This window comes from Trichinella spiralis (assembly GCF_000181795.1).
Source record: "Trichinella spiralis strain ISS 195 chromosome Unknown Scfld2, whole genome shotgun sequence".
In the NCBI taxonomy this organism is placed as follows: Eukaryota; Metazoa; Nematoda; class Enoplea; order Trichinellida; family Trichinellidae; genus Trichinella; species Trichinella spiralis.
The window spans coordinates 9,599,029-9,620,842 of NW_003526941.1; the positions used below are offsets into that span (position 1 = coordinate 9,599,029).

The 21,814-nt window shown below is 32.7% G+C and overlaps 3 protein-coding genes across 3 annotated transcripts; 2 read left to right on the forward strand and 1 right to left on the reverse strand.

The window, feature by feature from the left end:
* Positions 1-180: 180 nt before the first annotated feature.
* Tsp_10980 (putative DEAD/DEAH box helicase) lies at positions 181-3,396 on the reverse strand. Its single transcript, XM_003380957.1, has 6 exons — positions 2,863-3,396; positions 2,711-2,809; positions 2,131-2,647; positions 1,806-2,089; positions 968-1,753; positions 181-855 (listed from the first exon to the last, which is right to left on the reverse strand). Exons 1-6 carry the CDS (start codon positions 3,394-3,396, stop codon positions 181-183), a joined length of 2,895 nt encoding a protein of 964 aa, XP_003381005.1.
* A 1,371-nt stretch (positions 3,397-4,767) lies between these two features.
* On the forward strand, positions 4,768-5,668 carry Tsp_10981 (PRA1 family protein 2). Its single transcript, XM_003380958.1, has 4 exons — positions 4,768-4,876; positions 5,103-5,267; positions 5,415-5,554; positions 5,663-5,668. The coding sequence occupies exons 1-4, from the start codon at positions 4,768-4,770 to the stop codon at positions 5,666-5,668; spliced, it is 420 nt and encodes a 139-aa protein (XP_003381006.1).
* Positions 5,669-15,511: 9,843 nt separating this feature from the next.
* Tsp_10982 (putative transmembrane protein 16C) lies at positions 15,512-20,718 on the forward strand. The gene is made up of 2 exons (XM_003380959.1): positions 15,512-17,513; positions 19,862-20,718. Exons 1-2 carry the CDS (start codon positions 15,512-15,514, stop codon positions 20,716-20,718), a joined length of 2,859 nt encoding a protein of 952 aa, XP_003381007.1.
* Positions 20,719-21,814: the final 1,096 nt, after the last annotated feature.

Here is a 21,814-nt window from a genome sequence, read left to right on the forward strand (position 1 = left end):
GCAAATTTCTATACGTACATATCCACAGATATCTATATATATATATATATGTGTGTATATATTCAATATGCAATTGTATCATCACGAGATTAATAAAATTATTTATACGGTGTTCGCTTCCTGTAATCTTGCTATATAATATAGTTTTTTTTTCACATTCTTCTTCTTCTTCGTCTACTTTCATACGACCTTGTATTTGGCTTTGTTATAAGTTTGTGCAGATGTCAACGAAGCCAACTTTCGAAGCTCTTCTTTCAGCACGCGAATAATTTCATTTCTGGCTCGAGTTATCGCCAGCTCACTGACCGCTTCAATGCACAAATACAGACGTCGTTCTCCTTCTTTGGGCTCCTTTCCAGCAGGAACGTAAGAACCTTTGACCGATATGCCAACTTCGGCGTACTCTTGAATTTGGGATATACTATCTCGACTGGTGATCTTCCAACGCACTTGTTGGGGAAAATCGTTGATTTCCAATTCTTCTTCGTAACGAGAAAATGTTTGCTGTTGTTCTTGTTGGGGCATTTCGGTTGGAATGTAATTGAGCTTTTCGTTCAATTTTCCCGCCAACTGCTGGGCAATGGTTTTCGCTGAAACATTCACCGGACCAGTGGTGGCGCCTTTCATCACCGCCTCGGCGGTCTGCTGGGTAACGTCTTTGGCACCGACGCCGATGTTCTTTTCCAAATTGATCTGTCTTGCCAGCTGTTTCGCCTTTTCCAACGCTGACTGATTGGTCGTTGCCGCTCCGGATGAACTCGAAGCAAGCGGTACAGAGCCTTCAGTAACACGACGTGTCGATTTCATCAAACTCTGTATTTGTTGATCGATGTCTTCTTCGTCATCATCCGATCCCTGTGAAAAGCAAGCAGCGTTGAAACAAATCAAATATTATACGCAACACAAAACACAAATCAAAACAATTTTTTTCAACACAACAATCATCCATCATACACACACACTATACCTGCAAGCCAAGCACAAGTTTCTCGATGCTGCGTTTGGATTTCACGGCTTCAGCTTCTGCTTCGTCAAAGCGAAAACCGTGACCACCGTAACCACCTCCGCCATGTTTCACCTCTTTTCCTTCCAATGCCATCTGTTGCTTGTACGTTTCCCACATCAGCTTCAAACCAGGCGGCACTTCTTGGCCTGCCAATTCGAAAGCTTTAACAATATTTCCAGCGCTGACCTCTTGACCATACGGTTGAATGAATGTATACGCAAATCCTTTGTTACCAGCACGACCACATCGCCCCACACGATGCACGTAGTCTTCGTAATGATTTGGACAATCGTAATTCACGACAAGAATCATGTTTTTCACATCCAGTCCACGTGCAGCCACTGAAGTGGCAATCAGAAGCGTGATGACGCCATTTTTGAAGTCCACAATCGTCGAATCACGATCAAACTGATCCAAGCCCCCGTGCAATGGTGCACAAATATAGCCGGCTCTCATCAGATCAGCCACAAGTTCGTCGGCGTGTTCTTGTTTGTCGACAAATATCAAAATATTCCCCAATTCATAATAAACACCAAGCAATTCCAACAATTTCAAAAAACGATGCTCTTCATCAACAATAATCGCATGCTGTTCCACATCCTGACAAACGGTACTTCGATTGCCAACGATAATTTCGATCGGTTTTTCAAGCACCTTTCTGGCCAAGGCTTCCATTTGTCTTGGAAATGTGGCTGAGAACATAACTGTCTGTCGATCTGGTCGAATATTGCCAATAATTTTTAAAACCTATTAAAAAAATACATTTAAATTTACTTTCCAGCAAATAAAACAAACATACTTGAGGCTCAAAACCCATGTCGAACATTCGATCCGCTTCGTCAAGAACGAGATATGTAACCCGACGCAGATTGGTCACTTTACCATTATTCGCCGCTAACATGTCGATCATTCGTCCTGGTGTACAGACAATAATTTCAGCGCCACGTTTCAATTCGGCAATTTGTTCAGAAATTCCAGTGCCGCCGTAAACGCATACTGTAGATAAATTCAAAGGACGGCTGAATTTTTTGCATTCTTTCGCTATCTGCATGGCGAGCTCTCTTGTGGGAGTCATAATCAACGCTGCATAAAATTAGAAATACATTCATTTTTCAAGGAAAAACTAACTAATGCGCAGTATTGTACTGGTCTCTCATTACCAATAGGTCCATCCATGTCGTCCAGCGGTGGCTGATCGAGCACGTGCCTGAACATTGGTATTAGAAATGCAAGTGTTTTACCACTACCGGTCTTGGCAATACCAATTACATCACGACCGCACAAAATTGCCGGTATAGCTTGGGCTTGTATAGGGGTCGGCTTTTCGTAGTTGTACTTCTTCAACAGGTCCATCACACGACGACTGCTGCCGGTCTGGGCCCAATTTTTTATTGGCTTGGGACAATTTTTCCCTCTCACGCGTATACCTTCCAACTGTTCTCGATAAGCGTCCACTTCCTCTTGACTCATTTTCGCCAAATCTGCCACTTCAACGTAGAAATTTTTCCTGAACGCTCTGTAATAAACTTTGTCATGATTGGTAATTGGCAATTGTTTAGCCTGAGCTGCTAAACTGCTAATCGCCTGTTCAATGTCCACATCTTGTTCTTCATCTGAATATTCCAAAGCATCGGCATTTTGCTCGACAATGTCACCTTTTTTATTTATCGAATCTTTCGACTTGTTGTTGTTGTTGTTGTTCACTTTGGTAACCAAAACGACTTTTGATTGCCCTTTTGAACCGGCTCCACCAGCAGCTGTTGGATCGATACCTCGAGTTTGTCGAATCTGCTGATGCACTTCCTCAAATATTCAAACATCATAACAAATAAATACAACTTTATAAATTATTGTACTTGCATGAACACGTCAAGTGGATCAGGCTCATCTTGCTCTTCCGGTACAGGTTCCTGGGGCTTATTGGTTTCGGAATTGTTCAATTCGGTATGCAAATCCGATTCATCATCTTCAGCATCGTCTTCCAACGTCCATGCCTTGGAAGGCTTGTTAACTTTAGCTTCGGAAACGATGTCAATTTGACCAGAAGCGATCAGTTGTGCCCTGCGTTCGGCTCGCCAGCGCTCGATTCGTTCTTTACGTTTTCGCATCTCTTCGTCGAGCTTCTTTTCCGCCTCTTTGCCGGGCATTTCGAAATAATTCACTGCAGACTGAGAACCAGCACTGGCGGCGCCGTCGTCATTCAAATTCCGCTCAACACTGCTCGATCCGCTTCGACTTCTGCTCCGATGGCGGTGCCGAGGTGAACCAGACCTCGACCGGCTCTTCGTCCGATGTCGACCATGCTCATGGCGACGTTTACGACGACGACGTTCCCGATCACGGCTACGACTACCACTACGAGATCGATGTGAACGCTCTGAACGGCCCATTTCCAAAACCAAAAAAAAATTAACAAAATAATAAATTATTAATAATCATAAAAATTCAATTTCGCTGCAAAAAAATCATCCTGTTTTATGATAAGAAGATTAATGTATACATTACAGTATACTCACTGAGAATTTCACTTCTCAACATCATTTCAATTGCCTGGTACATGATACAAGTTCTACGTATCACTGTGATCTTACAAATTATACCTCGAACTTAGACAAATGTCAAATATCAGAAAAATGTATTATTCATATTAAAAATAACAAAAAAAATACAAACTAAAAACAATTCTAAACAAACTACAAAGTTTTCAATAAGTAGTAGCTGAATATAATATTTCCTTATGCTTGATGTTAATTCAGTTAAAATATTCAACATCGAAAAGAGCGAAAGCTGTGACTACAAAAAATCAAAACTCAAATCAAGAAAAAAAAACAACTAGTCATTCAACTATGAAACTGTTAACACAATTAATAATTAACCAATCCTTTTTTTCATCAAAAAAAACTATTAACAACAATAATTAGAGCATACCCCAAGTGCACAAGCTTAATATAATTTATAAAATAAAACAATTAACCACATTAATCATAATTGATTACAAGAAAATGAATGTATTAAGATAAATTAAGTCAAATGCGCGATCCGTTTCACCATTCTGAAGAAACGACACGAAACAACAATACATGATATAGTAAATAAATGATGTGAAAGTTTTCAGTTAAATATAACATTAAACAATAATGTGAATTAATCAAGGTGCCTTATGTACAGCATAAATGTGAGTTGTCCACGCATCAATGACCTCAATTTTTATTACAGCAAAGAAAAAAGATTTTATTCACTGTCTCCTTCTATTAAAAAAAATAACATATTTGAAATTATAATAAATTGTACTTACAAATAACAAAATGGGATAAGATTACAAATTAAAAAGAGCTCAGTATAAGTGCAAAAAAGAGAAATTGTTGCCCAACGTTAGTCTACTGTAATTTTCTGGTTGCAGGTATTAATGCAAAAATAATTTGAGATTGAAATAGCTGCCATCATAAAAAAAACTAATATAAAATCATCTGGATTTCAACTTTCAACTCGATCATAAAATTAAGTATTTCCAAATTAAAGAAAAATGAAAATAGCACATCTTCCTAATTGAAACAAGTTTAAGTATAATTTCGTCGACGTTAATTTTAAATTGATCATTGAATCTTAATAAAATGAAAAAATTTTATAACGAAAACTTAATGTTGCTAAAAAAAATTAAATGCTAAATAACATGACAGAAAGCACATGTCATGCAAATAAAATGTTACCTGAACTTCGCTGTACTGTAATTTTCTTCTGAATTGTTTTTGTATAGGATAAAAATGGAAAACAGTCAAATGTGTCCACTGGAATTTTCTCCCGTGCGTACGTTGGATGACTTTCTACTCGGATCGGCAAGATTTCAAGCACCAACTTTCCACGACGCCCAACGTTGGTCAAATCGCGTTCTAAAAAATCTCCTGTATTATCAGTCGAACTATTTTCTACTGGAAATTATATTTTTTTTCTTAATAGGGTAAGCAAAAAAATAAATGATTAAATAAATCAGAATGAAAAAAGTGTGCTTTCATTGTATGAGAAAAACAACAACACCGTTATTATAGTTTAACACGACCGCGTGATATGCTTCTCGGCTTGATAGCGACAGTTCTTTCAGTTGGTGCTGTTTATATCACTAGCACTAGTCAAGCGGATGTTGTGAAAGTCAAGAAAGATCATCCACTGGTGTGTTTAGCTATAATAGTCAGTTCTATGTATATATTGTTCCAAATGTTTGACGCTGTCATGTTTGCCGTGTTCGCTCTACTGATGCCAGCACTATGTGAGTATCTGTTTTATTTCATTTTTTAAAATAATTTTTGAAATGAAAGAACAAATTTTTACTTTCACAGTTCTAGATGATGTAAATATTGTTTAAAAAAAGCTGAAAATTTAACCAAATTTTAAATTCTGAAATTTAATATTTCAGTAATATTATTTCACGCGTCGTGTCGTCTTCGGAATGTTCGCAACAAAATTGAAAACAAGATCGAAGCTCTTGGAGTGAAAAAATCGCCAATGGGACATATGCTAGAAATGTGTGGTTTGCATCTTGATCTACTGATGAAAGTAGAATAGTCTGAAATTGAATATTTGTTTAAAATGCCTACAGTTTTTCTAGTGTATTTGCAGTTTGCCATCTTTTCCACTTTCCACAGCATTAAAAAATATTTCCAGGATTAATGGTAAACATTTTTGATTGAATTTTTAGAATGATATATATATGTGTGTGTATGTGAATGTTTTCTTTCAAATAATATGACATTTAAGAAATATGAAAAATTCATTCCCTGATTTTCAAAATAAAATTGGTTCAGTGTGAAAAATTCTTTTGTCCGTGAAGTTGTTATTTTCAGTGTAAAATTAATTCACTCGAAATTGACCAAAATGGAGCATATTTGCGACGCATTTTGCAGAACAGCTGAGAAAAGGTGATCCAAAATGTTCATAAAAGATGAAAAAAGTGATTTGTTTTTTCCGTAATCTAGGAATGCAGTATATTCCATTAATTTTGATTATTTTTGAGCCTTAAGAAGATGAAGAAGAAGAAATATATCATTTGAAGTGAAATTTAGTATGATAAGTGCGATTTGGTTCTATCGCCGGCATCATGATAGATAGTTTAGAGAAATTTTCTAACTCAAAAACGCATATTCAGCTCAGGGACAGCCTTAGCTGGTACTACAACTGAAGCATATTATAACCAATATATGTACGACCGTGCAAACTTATTTAAACCATAGTTCATTTCACTGTAAAGTTCATTCAAACGCGATCTTTTCAAAATTTCAATTATTGTATAGCTTGAAGAATACACAACCTATATTATTATTATTATTAAAAATATAAATTAAAAAGAAAACACTTTGTTGTTATTAGATTTGAATTTTTGGTGCATTTGCTTTGAAAATTTTGCACAGTATTTCCATCGATTGTGCGATATAACCTGAGCATGAAAGGCACAAAGAAAAAACGACAATGCTGATTTAAAATGTTTTTTTACATAATTCTGTTTATTGAATAGCAAACGTCACACAATCGAGGTCAATAAAATGATTAAACAACATACGCAATTGCATTACATTTTCCCTTTATCCGCCTAGCAAATGATTTCTGCTTACCTGTGAAGAATGAAAAATCATCATATAATGTAAATTAGTTCTAATTTGTTACTGTAAATTTTCAAAATACCACTTATAATATTTCAAATGTCAGCATCCTGCCCAAGTGGAACTATTAAAATTCGATGAAAGCTATATATATATATATATATATATATATATATATATATGAATTACTATTTTACTTGTATTATTTGATTTACAATATGACCAAAGCAATTCGACGTAATAATGAAATATAATGTAAAAAAATCATACTGAAAATAGCACAGAAACATACAGCTGACAAATAATGAACGAATGTTTCAAAAAATGAAGCATACTGTACAATTGGTCAATTATGCAACGTGTTGCGCGTAGGGAGAAAAGTTGATGATTGGTCGAATTTTAAATTAACAACAAATAAACTGGTAGTTGAAACAAAGCTTAATATCAATTCAACTGTTGCCATTGGCAATGCTTGCTTACGGATGATTTGAAAATGCACCTTGAGAACAACCGATTTCGTGCTCATTTTAAAATTATCTTGCCGCTGCCGATTTCATATAGCTTAACCAGCACAACTGCAAATTTGAAAAATATCAAAATGTGCAAATGTGAATTTTTAAAAATTATCAATCAAATTCTTTATTATTGTTTTTTTTGAATAACAACTGACAGAAAATTTTTTCAATGGGAAATAAGCAACAAAAAAATGAGCGAGCAGAAAGCGAGCAACAACAGCCGAGCAGACTGCCTGCCGCAAAGAATATTTTCCTAAGCATGTCGTCAACGATTAATTCGCATATCTTTTCTTCATCTCAAAATGCAACATTTCAAAATTTTTACTATAAATATAACATGATATCAAAATTAAATTTATTCTCAGTGAATTTTTTTTAATTTTATTTTTCAAAAAAATAGTTGATCAAATCTAACGTCAAAAGTAGCTTGAATATTATTAATTATTCATTTGCTTTACCTTTTTTTTGATTTGAATAAAACAAACTGAAAATAAATAAAGAAGAAGAAGAACAAAGATGAGCATTGTGCATTGTATAAAATTTTCGACAAGATGTCGTCGAAGTGAAAAAGTCGATTGTAATTGTCAATAAACTATTAACAATTAAGTCTACGGTAAAAAAATTTTGTTTTTAATTTTCTATTAAAATTAACAATAAAAATATTTTATTCAACAATGAAGAACAGATCTTCCTATTAGAGTGTTTAAAAAAAAGTACCATCTTTCCCCTACAGTATGTTTTTCAGGCAGTTCAACAGTTGAACAATCACAAGTCGTTCATTCAAAATTGATGAGCATCTTTCGTCATCATAAGAAATAAATAAAGAAAATCCACCCATGCTGTAATCAATGAATAATGCTGCATGAAAACAAAACATAAGCGATAAATCTCTTTATGCTATTTATATAAAAATTCTTTTTTTATCTGTCAACAAAAATAATTGAAACAAAAAATTTAATTTTTGTTGGCAAAATGTTATCACTGTAATTATTATACAATTACAATATGTTTTAACATTTACGCTACGGATGATGATAAATACAAGAAATAAAAAGTATCAGATATATGTATTATTCATATAATAGGAAAGAAAATGAAGATGATAAAATAAGAACGACCAATCTCATGATAGAATCAAAAGAGAATTGTGTAATAATTTTTTACACATTGAGAGATGATCCTTTGAATAATAATAATAATAATAATAATAATAATAATAATAATAATAATAATAATAATAATAATAATAATAATAATAATAATAATAATAATAATAATAATAATAATAATAATAAGATGCAGAAGAACACAATTGCCGTAATGTTCAGAGATAAAGCAATATCAATTGAATAATAGCATCATAAGTAAGTTTGAAATTTTCAAAATTGATGAAAAAGATAATCTATTAAAGCTAATTTCACGAATGCACATGCAAATTGGACAAATGACAAACAAATGGATTGCTGATTTAAAAATAATGACAATTTGTCTGTTTGTTTGTGAAAAGTAAAAATGAAATATTTCCGAAATGCAATTCAACGGAATATGAAATTAAGTTTTTTTTAATTGAAAAAATAATAGTGTTGGGTAAATGGAAGGTTGGCATGTGTTCAGTCGTTGTTGGATAGAGGCGTTTTCACCCGCTGGACAAGGGGAGAGAATTATGAAAATTAAACCACAACCCCATCAAACAAAGGCCAATCAGCTTTGGTTTCTGTTATCATATTTTCTTATTCGTCGTTTCATTCTTTTAGTTGAAGGTGCAAAATTATTATTTCATATTTTGCCCATTTGCAAAATGATGCTAGAAGATTGAGCGTAACAGAAGTTAATTTTGAGCGAAATGTGCGGATAAAATCAATAACACAACAATACCACCACCATACAACAACAACAACAACAACAACAATAATAATAATAATATGAATAATAAGAGAAAACCAAATCGAAAACAGTCATCTGCCAATGTGATGATGGTATAGCTTGAACTCATGCAAGCAATTATCTATCTTACTGTTATAAGTTTGCATCATAAAAGAAGAAAAATATTAAAGCTCTGTTCAAAAAAAGTAAAACAAAAAAAAGAAATTAAAAATCAAATTCAAGCATTGCTCATTTTGCAGTACAAAGAAAGAAATTGGCATTGAACTGGAAAATAAACCTACCAAGTATTGATCACCAGTTGAAGCATCAACTCATCTGGTAAGTACTTTCATCTGCTAATGGAGAAAAAATTATTTCTATTCATATATACATTTATTTATAAGCATGCATTTTTTTTCTTTTGTCTGCAACTTCAAAGCAGAAAGTAGAAATTAGTCTGTTGATTAAAATAAAAAATGATAATCTTCTCTCTCGGTACAATTAACTGTAAAATCTCGTGTGGAAAATTTCCTATCGGATTTATATTGGTTATAATTTATTTCTCAAAAATAAATTACAACAACATCAGACAAGCATCCCAATTTATGTAGGGTAACTGTTCGTTAACGGTAGTTCATTCGAACATGCAATATCCACTAAATAAGATGAAAATAAATATAAGTTATAATATAACTACGGTTTAGCATAATATTCAATTTTTCTGTTGTACTGAGGCAACCGTATGCAATAAAAACAAGAAAAAGTAAATTTTTTTCTACACTGTTCTCTTTCATCAAAATCAATCGTCCAGCGAAACAATATTAATCAATAATAACAATAATTTAAGTTGTTAAAATGTATTAAAAAATAATTGTTTTTTAAAATCTGTTTTCTTATCAATTTATGCTCTATTGGCAAACGTTAAGTTTTTAATATATCGAAATATGTCTCAACAAAACCGCTTACAACTGTTCAGCAACTGAAGAAGCAAATAAATATCAATCATGATGCTTATAGTTTTCAATTTTCTACGTTTGAACTATTCAAATAATTACAATTCTCAAATTTGAAAAGAAGAAAAAAGCCTAACTGTAACTTTGATAAAATTTGCAGACTGTACAAATTTTGATAATGTGAAAGTACGATATATTGTGAAGAATGTCAATATAGAATTCAACAAACAAATATAATGAAAATTTCCAAAAGTTCTTTCTAAGCATATCAATTCATTGAGAAAGTAACTAATTAAGTTATAGGCATAAACATCTGCTTAGGAAGATATGAATGTCAAAAATAAATTTTTGAATTTTTTGTTCAACAACGATTCATAATTCACCTCATAATAAAGCAAAATAATGATGAATTTGAAAAAGACTTCAAGATTTTTCCTCATCGATTGATATATTTATGCCAGTGGATAAAATTTAACATTATGAAAAAAACACGAATATTTTCAACTTTAAAATCTATAAAATTTCAATTAGCATAATCGTGTGAAAATCAAATCGTTTGATAAAGTGTAATTTCTTTTCTTACAATACAATTTTTGCAATTGAAATCATTACATTTATTTTCAGTAAAAAAATCTTTCCCCGTGCAAAATTCACAAAAAAAATTTACATTTCAAATTTCTTCAGTTCATTAAAAAACCAACAAATCTGATTTTATATTATATGAGAAGTAATGAAAATTGTAAATGGATAACACAATGCTGCTCAAGTGATTCACTGATTCATTTCAATGAATCAAAATTCAGCTTAATCAGTTAAGCTGAAATGACGGAACTGATGGGAAATAATTTGCAAAGTAAATTACAACAAAAAAGGGAAAATAATTCATTTCATTCCATATTTTCAATCATTAAAAAATAATTTTTCTGTCAATACATAAAAGCACGAAAAACAGTTGTTGATCTTATCAAACAATTAAACCAAAGAATCATCAGATAAGGGTGCGAAATATTCATAAATCTACACTTTAAAATTAATGAATAAATTTGTACCTTTTTAAACATATTATTATCATTATTATTGTTAACAGCAGTTTTGATTGAATAAATAAATAAATAAAATTTTAATATAAAATCATGAAATCATTGAATATCAATTCTTCGCATTAATTCAATGCTTCTTTTTCCAATAAAAGAATCACATCATCATCATCATCATCATCAAATATACATATGATCAAGTATGTTAATGTGTGTAGATTCAGTTGGTCTAATGAAAAAAAAAAGATTTATAATGATATAAATTATTAACTGATTGATTTGTGACCATCACAGAATTAAGAATTAAAATTCATCATTAAAACACAAATCACAACCACCAACTTCCGCTGATCCTAGCATAGTTTCTTCTGATGAAATATTCGTTTTAATAATTCATTGTACAGAACGACCATACAAATAATTGACAACGCAGTTAATTTTTCAATTACTGTTATGTCTGAAAAAAAATTCTAATTCGAAAACAAACTTCTTATAAAAACCTGCAAAAATGGCATGGCATAATTTTCATAATGAAAGATATGAAAAAATAATTTTCTGCTTCTTTTTTTATATCGACTAAAATCGAGAGCACTTGATCGAAATTCGCATTAGCAAAAATTCTTTTTGACGTCAAACCTACTCCATTAAAATTGAAAAATTCTAACTAAAATTTTGACACTGTACAAATGGAAGAAAAACTTTCAAAAAATTACATTCAATATTCAAATTTGAAATAAATATTAAAAGTAGAAGTGATTCATTTCTCAACTTTTCATTTGGTTTATTAATAAATCTTAATTATACCAAAGTGAAGATTTTCACATAACAATATGCTAATTTATATTTTTTGTACATTGTTTCACTGGTTGCATTTGTTAATCGATTATTCGAAATTATTCTGGAATGAATAATAAAACTACAAAAATAGCACCAGTTTCAGATAACAAATTCTCAACAACAAAAACCGCACGCTTTTACAGTTTTCAAAGCTATAAATTTAACATTAAATGCAAACAATTAATTAACAAAAAAACAATAACTGCATACAAATAATGTATATGAATATAAGAAGAATGCTTAAATTTTGACACCATCTTCTGTCTCGCTTTTTCTCCCCCTATTTGCAATGCAACAATTATTGATCTCTCATAATTAACACATTCTTCGCCTACAGCTGATTAATGTTATCATAGGTTGATGCTAAGGTTGATTTGAAAATTAACAAAATAAAAAGCACAAAATTAAAATATTTCTTCATTATATTCTTGCATGCCACCGCACGATAAAAGCAATTTTAACTTGAAAAAGCAATAACTTCTTTTCAAACAAAAAAACGAATTGTGATCTTTACATAAAAAATTAACATAAATCATATTCATCAGCAAGGTAATAAAATTGTCCACTACTAGTGAAATTAAAAAAAAAGAATTATCGAATAATAATTTATTAAAAAAACTTGCACTGCTCAATTTTCCAAATTAAAAGAGAAACAGTACCAGGAATAAAAAATTTATAGTAGTGAAAAGTAGCTGATGAATTATACATTTTAAATCACATACATAGTAAGTACATTTATGATTAGCTAAGTATGAATAGTCAAAAAATATTTCAAATATTACATTTTACAATCAATGTATTGAATAATTCATAAGAGACGATCAAATTTCATAGTAAATAAATTCCACTCACAACAGGACTCAACTTTGCTCTGCCTTTGAATTTTAAAATTCAAATTTGTTTCTTAATAAAATTATCCTCTCTTACACATGAATAATCAGATATAATCATCATCTTAAACCATAAATACACACACGCATATATATGTATCAAATTTCAATTAAAAATTTTCTTGAACAAACATTTTTAAATTCCATATATAGATTTCAATCAATTCTACAAAAAAGGAAGTTATAAGTGACAGTGCTTTCATCTTATTAATGGTCGTCATTTTCAACATTTCCTGAGATTTTCAAAATTGAAACTGCAACAGTTTATTGACTCAATTTATGATTGACCAGATGAAAACTGATAGTTACAAGTCCCTTGCGTTTGACAGTCCTTTAAATTTTCTTACTAACAGACAATGCCAATCAACCAGAATAAAAGAATCCCTTTTCCCCCATATACATATATATACATATATGCATGAAAAATATAATATCAATTTTTCGTTGAAATAAAATAGCAACATTACATGAAAATGCGCATTTAAGATTTTCCAAAATTTACCAAAATCCATTACTACTTTATTAATGTTCTATTATTACACAACTTAAACGGAAGTTGCATTGTGTAAAATCAATTAAAAACAACAACAACAACAGCAGCATACACTGCATTAAGTAATAATAAAAGATAAATATGCAAATTTAAAACTAATCCAATAAATTTATGTTGAGGTAAAGAATAAGAATTGTACTGAAAAGTCGGAAATTTACCTTCAACTCTCAAGAGAAAATATAATATCAATACTATATAGTCTACAACAGATTGAAATTGGGCTAATAAATTCCCAAGATGAAAGTAAAATTTCAAAAACCGCCTTGCATAACCAACCAGAGGAACAATATAAATGAACAATTTTCCATTTTCTATTAACACCATAGAGAAGAGAATAGATTTCAACTGTTGAATACAGTTTTCCGTTTTTTAGTCAATAAATTAAGTCGTGAACTTTAATGTTACTTCCCAAGTGAGTGAATGCAAATTTTTTGTTTATAACTTTAAAATTAGGAGAAAAATTGTCCTATAAAATCAGTAGCTTATATTTAAATTTCCAAAGCAGCATTAATGTACATTAAATTCCGCGTTCCGCTATAAATAATATTTCATAAAAGACGCAAATGAATAAATAAATGAAAAAACCAACACGCATTTAGAACAGTTGGATTACAATTAAGCATGCTACTTCAGTACATTAACTGATACAATAAGCACTATTAAGGTCTGTCAGTTGTTGTCCGCTATGGATTGCAATCATCGATTTGTAAACGACACGTTACATATTCATCATTTGTAACATACAAGCATTTGTTCATTAAAAAGATGTCAATTTTTCCAAACATACGCGATGCATTCATTTATTGGAAAAAATCTTCATGATCTCACACATATTATGCTTGCTTAATTACGCAACATAATCTCACATAATTAATGCATAATCATATAAAAATGATATAAATTTGAAATGATTTTCATGGAAAAAGTTCCAAGTAGAACATTTCTGATGAAATGAATAATTCGCCTCTGCTAAATAAGTATATATATATATATTATTATAACAAAATTTCTATTTTTAATTTGCTCTTATTATTAATATTTAACGCAACAACAACAACACTAATAATAATGTTAATAGAATTTTAGAATAGAATCAGTGTAGTTTAAAAATTGTTCATTTAAAATGGAAGAACAATTTTACAGAGGATATTGAATTTCTGCTTATTGTTACCCCAATATCCCAGGAATTGAAATTTAGCTAGGACATTCAACGCTTCCACCTGAAAATGCAAATTGTTCGTTCACGCATCAAAATATTAGTATTCATTTTGTCAATTCAATGAACTAATCCATCCAAACTTTGTAATGCCATTTTCAGCTGAGCAATATCATCAATTAATCGCTCATTATAACAACGTTCTCTTTTTAAAATTACATTATAATTGTAATTGTTTTTCAATTATTATACAAAGGGAGAAGTCAGAAAATGGAAAAAGAGGAGAGAAATATTTCTTTTTTCAAAAATGAAAATTAATAAATAAATCGCACAATATAATTATGGAATAAATCAATTTTTCAAATCGATATAAAATGTGATCAGTGACAGACAAGTTTGTCAAACAAGAACGGGCAAAAATGTTTCCACAGTAAATGCAGTTTCCAAGCAACAAACACCAACGCCCGCCCCGCCCAGTGATGATGAATAATTTCAACCAAGTTCAGCACCGACTACTAAGACACCAAGTGACAACAATTGTAACAGTTGTCACAATAACATTAGCAGATAATAAGAGCAACTGCCGTTATTATATGCAAATGTTCCACTGGAAGGAAGAAAAAACAACAACAGTACAAATCGCACATTATTATTATTATTATTATACCATTGTCTCATTTACGTGGGTGTTAATCATTTAATATTTTTTTGTAATAATTAATCAGTTGTGATGATAATGTGATAAAAATGATAATAATAAAACAAGAGAAAAATCGATCAATAATAGATTGCAACTATTTCGAAGAGTTGCTGTTTCCGTATAGAGAGGTTCGCTTTGCAATTCAATAAACATATATTTGCTTATTTATTCTAGTTTTATCTAATTTAAAATTATAGTTGAAAATAATTTTTGTTTGTTTATGTTGAATTGCATATAAATGAATAAATTTAAATTTAAATTTAAATATACATATGTATGTACGACCATGTAGCAAAGTGGAGGTCGAATTCCATCGCAAGTCACAGCCCCATTGGTCATGGAAGTGACGTCAAAAAGCAATAAATAAAAGCAATTGACCCGCCCACTACCGCCACCATACGAGGCGAGTCCAGATGCAACAATCAAACAATTTGTTGTTGACAAGCAGGTTGGAATTGCAGTCGCAAAGAGGAGATATTGAAGAGAAAAACACAAGCCGGCCGTGCGGTGGGCGTCGGTCGAGTGGAAGCTTGGTCGCTTTGGGATCGGTGCCAGGGGCGTTGTCGAACGGTTGTCCAAAAGCCACGCTGTTGTTGCAAGACAAAGAAGAAGAAGAAGCTAAAGGAGGAGGTGGTGGTGGTGGTGGTAGAACACAAGGTGGTCGGTTGGTCCAGTCGAGCATCGGGTCAATTGGCAGCCGGAAAAGCGACGGTCAGAAGCCAAATTTGGCGGATTTCGTCCTTGTTTACGAAAAGCAGCCCAATGTGGACAAACTGATGGCACAGAGATGCTTTTTTGAACAGAACCTCCGGACCGAGGGTCTCCAATTGGAGGTGGAAAGTGAACCGTCCAGTAGAGTTTGTTTTGTTAAAATATACGCGCCGTTTGGGTTGCTTTGTCGTCGTGCGCAGAGGCTCCAAATGAAATTGCCCGTGCGGACGGCGGTCCATGGGTGCCACGGAACCCCTCGGCAGCAGGTTTTGCCAAACGAGCTCCAGAGGTCGAAAAAGCCGACACCGTTCGGCTTCACGATCGACGAAGAACTGCTGCTCAGCCAGCCGACACTGCACATCACGGCACCGTTTATCCAAAGTCGCCTGGACTTGTACAACGCTTTGGAAGAGGAGAAACTGTTTTCCACAAATCAACGTTCCAGGATCGTTTTCGACCTGCTTCAACGGACCCGTTGCGATCCGAACAACAAAAACAAGCACGGCATCGGTTGGATGTTAAGCATTGGCGCCTACAAAGCCGCCTACCCGCCCCACGACGGTCCGTCGGATTACAAAGGTCTGGACCCAGGGGACCGCGACCAATGGTCGACGAGGCAAATTTTGCGCCTGACTTGGGCAAACTTCAGCTGCATGCTCAAACCACAGCCGTTGCAGTTGATCCGCAGCTATTTCGGCGAAAAAATCGCCTTCTACTTCGCCTGGCTCGGCTATTACACCGCCTGGCTAACACTGCCGGGTCTGTTCGGCTTGATCTGCTTCGTCTGCTCGTTGTCGTGGACCCACAGCAGCGACCATCATTATTTGGCCGAAATCTGCAACAGCAACAAGGCGCCCGGCAATTTGACCATGTGCCCAGTTTGCATACCGGAAAATTGTGTCCCGTGGAAATTGGCGAGCAGTTGTGAAAGTGCAATTTGGAATTACACGTTCGACAATTATGCCGGCATTCTGATGGCCGTGGTCACGTTGACGTGGGCAATTTTCTTTTTGGAAACTTGGAAACGACGAGAAGCATCACTAGCATTCCAGTGGGATGCGTTCGACGTGGAAGAATACAGCGAAGGATTGAGACCAGAATACGAAACCGAAATCCACCGCCTCAACTCTTCTTCTTCGTCAACAACAATAAACCACCAGGAATTTCAAATGCCACTACTGAAGAGCATATGCCGCAAAGGTGCATCATTATCCGGCGTACTGCTGCTGATCGGTGCGGTTCTGTTGGCGTTGGTGGCTTTGATAGTAATTCGAATTGAAATTTACGGTCTGTTGAAAAAGATCGGCGGCTTCTGGTTCGCATACCAATACGAAGTGACCAGCATGATCATTCATCTGTGCACATTCGCCGTCGTGATGACCCTCGGCTTGATTTATGAACAAAGTGCCCACCGATTGACCGATTTCGAATGTCCACGTACACAGACGGATTATTTGAACAGCTACATCTGGAAGGTGTTCATTTTCGAGCTGCTCAACAATTTCGGACCAATATTCTATGCGGCTTTGATACGCGGACAAAATTTCTCACTCCCCAACGAACAAACCCATCTCAAAGAATTCTGCGATCCAGGAGGTTGCCTCAACGAACCCGTACAAGCTATCGCCATACTTCTCCTAGCTCGACTGTTAATAAGCAACGCCGCTGAACTTGGATATCCACTTATGAAAAAAGTTCTCAAAGGTAAGTCTTCTTTTGAAAAGATTTTTCAACATCTTCCATTGAATTCAATTAACTGACCTTTTCAATTTCAACTTTAAAATTCTCCCTTGGATCATGCTGCACAATTCAGTATAACTACTGCACTATCGAAAGTTTACCGCTAATGCTAATGCTCATGTGGAAACAGTAAAAATTCTCCTCAATGAACATTAACTCAAAGAAGAGGAGGAAGAAAAAAAATCTCGGTAATTAATTGCCATCTCTAAATAATACATCATTCGACATTCTTCAATAAGTCAATAAGTATGGTTTAATGACAATAACAACAAATGACAAATAATTATTTATAAATATGAGTTCTTCTTCAGTACGAATAATTTCTTACTTTATTTAATTTATAAATTTATTACTACACAAAATAAGCTCAGTCACAACAAATACATTATTTTAAATATTATTTGTAGATAACTTTCAACAGACAAATATCTATTTCATTTATTCTATTATTGGTTCGTTTTGTTTATATTATTTAGCAAAGCAATATTATTCCACTTTAAATGTGAGGAATATCTCAAGTTTCCATTAGAGAAGACCTAGATGAACAGCATCCGCTTCCCCAGTGTTTAATCTCACTTCGCCAACAGGTAGATTGTATGCTTTTAATTAATGGTCAGTTTGTCGATTATCAATCACTTGTTCTGTTGACTGCGCTTCTCTACTTTGTTTAACTCCCCCAAGCAGAAGACAATTACAACGTAAGAAAATATCAAGCAGTGCAAAAATATCAACCAAAATGAAAATTATTTAACAAAAACAAAATAAACTGGTAAATATCAATGTTATTTAACTTATTATTTTTTAATTGAAGTCAAATATTAAAAATAACTGGCTGCATCCGATTATTCATACGACTATTAGATATGTCTATCTTTGCAATCAATAAGCATCAGTCTTGAAACAGGCGTCAGTCAATTTCATAAAGCTCATCAATATTTACAGTTTACACAGTTCTGATTTGTCAAAAAAATTTCAAATATTTCTTTTATTATAAAATTCTCACTTTCAAATAATTTTTCATTAAGTGAAATTCATTTTCAACTAATAATTAATTTCACTTAAATTCCACAGTAGAATTGCCATTGTTATGAATGCAAAATAGCAGAAATTAAGCAGTTGACTGATTTAACTTGAAATAATATGCATAATAAAAGATAATAATTATTATTTAAAGCTACTGAAAGGTGGTTTATTTCAATGTGCACATGTAGTATTATATTATTTTCTAATATTAATGGAAAACTATGGCAGGAAATTCAGAAATAAATCAGCCATATGATCTGTCAGTTGAACAATTTTTTAATCACAGCTCTGAGAAGAGCACTATGAATTATTCCATGTCACCTTAGAAACTGACCAATATCAAATATTGATGTATGCATTAATATTTACAGCGAAGTTAATGACAAACAGTCAGTCCATCATTTCCCCGATATAATCTTTGAAGATGCAATCTAACATAATGTAAACAAAAAATGCAACTGTGAGTAATGAAAATCATATTTTACACTAACAACTGTTTAATATTTAGCAACATACAATGGCCGTCGGCCATACGGCAGTCTTACAAATAAGATTTTTCTTAAGGATTAAAAAACTCTGAACACAAAAATTTGGAATATTTCATTCAGTACTAATTCAAAAAGTCATCATTCAATCTATTCAACATGGGAATAAATTCTTTCACACAAATATAAAATTCTTTTTTTGTAAGCGTGAAAAATTGATTGCACCACAATATATCAGTCAACTGCATAAATTGCTATTGCTGTCGTAAAAAGAATTTATGCTATATTCAACTGCGCAGAAAGAAAATAATTCGTTTATTCTCTCTTGCTATAAAATTCCTATTACCAAGTGTAATGCTAATGTTGTTGAAATTTTCTTCAAAATATATAGAAAGCTTGCATAGACAGTTAAATGATTGCATTAAAAAATTGTTTCTTAATTACGTTAGTAAAATTCACTTTACAACTTTCAAATTGATTTTTTCATTTCACACATTTTTATTACGCTTAAGTTAATAAATTCAAAAAATACAATTTCTTTAAATCATCAAACGCCGAGTGAAATCGTGCAATCTATAAATCAGTCCCAATGTCCTAATAAGTGACTTTGTTTTCATAATGCTTCATAATGTTACAGTCCATAATAAATAGACTGCAACAATCTCCGTTATTCATAATTAGAAAACCGAATTGCTGCAGAGCATAAATAAATAATGAAGTTGTAGAATTATTAAATTTAAGCTTCATCACGTCCAGTTTGACAAAAAACATTTTATAAGAAAAAAAATCATTTTTCGTTTTCAGGCCGTCGACTAGTCACATCTGAAGTAAGCCCCGTGGAAGAGGGTGCTAATGGAGGGCGAAATCAACCTACATGGCGAAAAGACTTTGCCTTAAACGAACCTCATCTTGATGGAGTCTATGCAGAATATTTAGAAATGATGGTACAATTTGGTTATGTGACACTGTTTGTTTCCATATTCCCACTGGCACCTATGATCTGTCTGCTGAATAACATTGTCGAAGTGCGCTTAGATGCAATCAATTTTGTTGTCTCTTACAGACGGCCGGTGCCAATAAGAGTAGCCGGCATTGACACTTGGCATCGCTGCTTGAACATCATTTTAAAACTGGCTATCATTTGCAACGGTGCTGTGTTGGCTTTTACAAGCGAAATCCTACCGAAAGTGATACACAATTTCTACTTCCAACAGGATCAAAATGAATCTTATTTGGAATTTACACTCATCTCTTTCAATACAACCTCTTGGCCCCAATACAAAACATACTATCCTGAGGAGAATCAAATTTGCTATTACAGAGACATGTACCAGCACACGGTCAAAGGGCAGCAGATAACAATTGCACGTCTAGCGGTATTCATCGCGTTTGTAATGTTCTTTTATCTACTACACTGGTTAGTTCATACGTTGTTGCCAAAAATTCCCTCCGACATAAGTAATTCAATGAGACGTGCAAATTTAATAGCGCGGGAAGTATTTTACGGGAAAGATGTCGATCTAGGTAGTTTGGAATACTCAAGCGGAGTGAATGAAAATTCAAGTATAGCGGAAGAAATGGAAATGAACAACTTACCATTTTCGTCGGAATCTTTAACGTCGAAAGATGATTATTCAAAAATTGTCACTGCAGCCGTTTGAAAATTGTTTTTGTCTAGATGATGGAATGGAAATGTACTTTGTGCCTTGCTCTTCTCATTCCAAGAAGAACAATTTCGCTTTAAGTCACTAAAATTTTACAATGTATTTATTATTGCAAATATAAAAAATAAAAATTTTTGTTTTTTTATTACCGAAATTAGCAAGTAATTCACATTTTTCAGGACTTCATTCCAGTCTTACAAAAGCAGATCAAACTTCTTTGATGCAGGCAAGTGCATTTTCATAAAACAGTCATTGTAGAATATGGTCATATTAAAGTTAAAGATAAGAAATGATGTGCAACGTCGTTAAATAACTGATATCAATGCCAAATTATAAACAACTGCCATATTTCTGTTTTTCATCTTTTACTGTAAATTAACTTCAATCACTTGAATCAAAGCAGGTACAAATATAAAATCCCGCCAAGTGGAAACCAGTCTTCACGACAATTTTGATAAGTAGAACATTGATTTTCAAGTACTAATTAAAAATCAAAAGTGTTGGAAATGGCTTTCTGAAAGAAATGGCAGTTTTACAGAATAGTACTTTGAAATATTTTCACTTTGCACTTTTCAGTTCATAACTAAACTTCAAGTTGTTTAGTTGGACATTTCAAGAAGCCTCAACTTTTCAATTAAGAATTACATCTTAGGATGTTGAATTTTTAAAGTGATATTAAAATCATTTTTTACTTTTATTTTTATCATCTTGTTAAAATTATATGTAAACATCCATTTTTACCTGATTAACATATCAATGTGAGGATATAGAAGTTCGTTTTATTCATCACATTTAAACATGTAGTAAACGTCAGCAAGTTCATGATGTTCTAGTAAACAGTAAATTGCAGTAATATGGTTGAATATTGTATGATTATGCGAAATTCAACTAAATGTTCAGTTTTAATGTTCTCATTTAGATTGAAATTGTATCTATTGCAAATTAGAACATTTAAAATGAGCTTATGCATAGCTTCACTTGGATAATAAAAGCACTATAGCTCTACGTCTGTTATTAGAGTTTGCGTAAGACTTTTTTGGTAGCCAATAGTGTGGCTCATTGGATTTGCACTTTTCAGATGAATCTCTAAGCT

Coding starts and splice junctions, on each gene's coding strand:
- Tsp_10980 (XM_003380957.1), bottom strand. CDS start 3,396: ATGGGCCGTTCAGAGCGTTCACATCGATCTCGTAGTGGTAGTCGTAGC. Junction 2,090..2,130: donor ACAATACTGCGCATTAGTTA/GTTTTTCCTTGA, acceptor AATTTTATGCAG/CGTTGATTATGACTCCCACA. Junction 1,754..1,805: donor ACATGGGTTTTGAGCCTCAA/GTATGTTTGTTT, acceptor TTTTTTTAATAG/GTTTTAAAAATTATTGGCAA.
- Tsp_10982 (XM_003380959.1), top strand. CDS start 15,512: ATGCAACAATCAAACAATTTGTTGTTGACAAGCAGGTTGGAATTGCAG. Junction 17,514..19,861: donor TATGAAAAAAGTTCTCAAAG/GTAAGTCTTCTT, acceptor TTTCGTTTTCAG/GCCGTCGACTAGTCACATCT.
- Tsp_10981 (XM_003380958.1), top strand. CDS start 4,768: ATGGAAAACAGTCAAATGTGTCCACTGGAATTTTCTCCCGTGCGTACG. Junction 4,877..5,102: donor AACTTTCCACGACGCCCAAC/GTTGGTCAAATC, acceptor CAGTTCTTTCAG/TTGGTGCTGTTTATATCACT. Junction 5,268..5,414: donor TCTACTGATGCCAGCACTAT/GTGAGTATCTGT, acceptor TTAATATTTCAG/TAATATTATTTCACGCGTCG.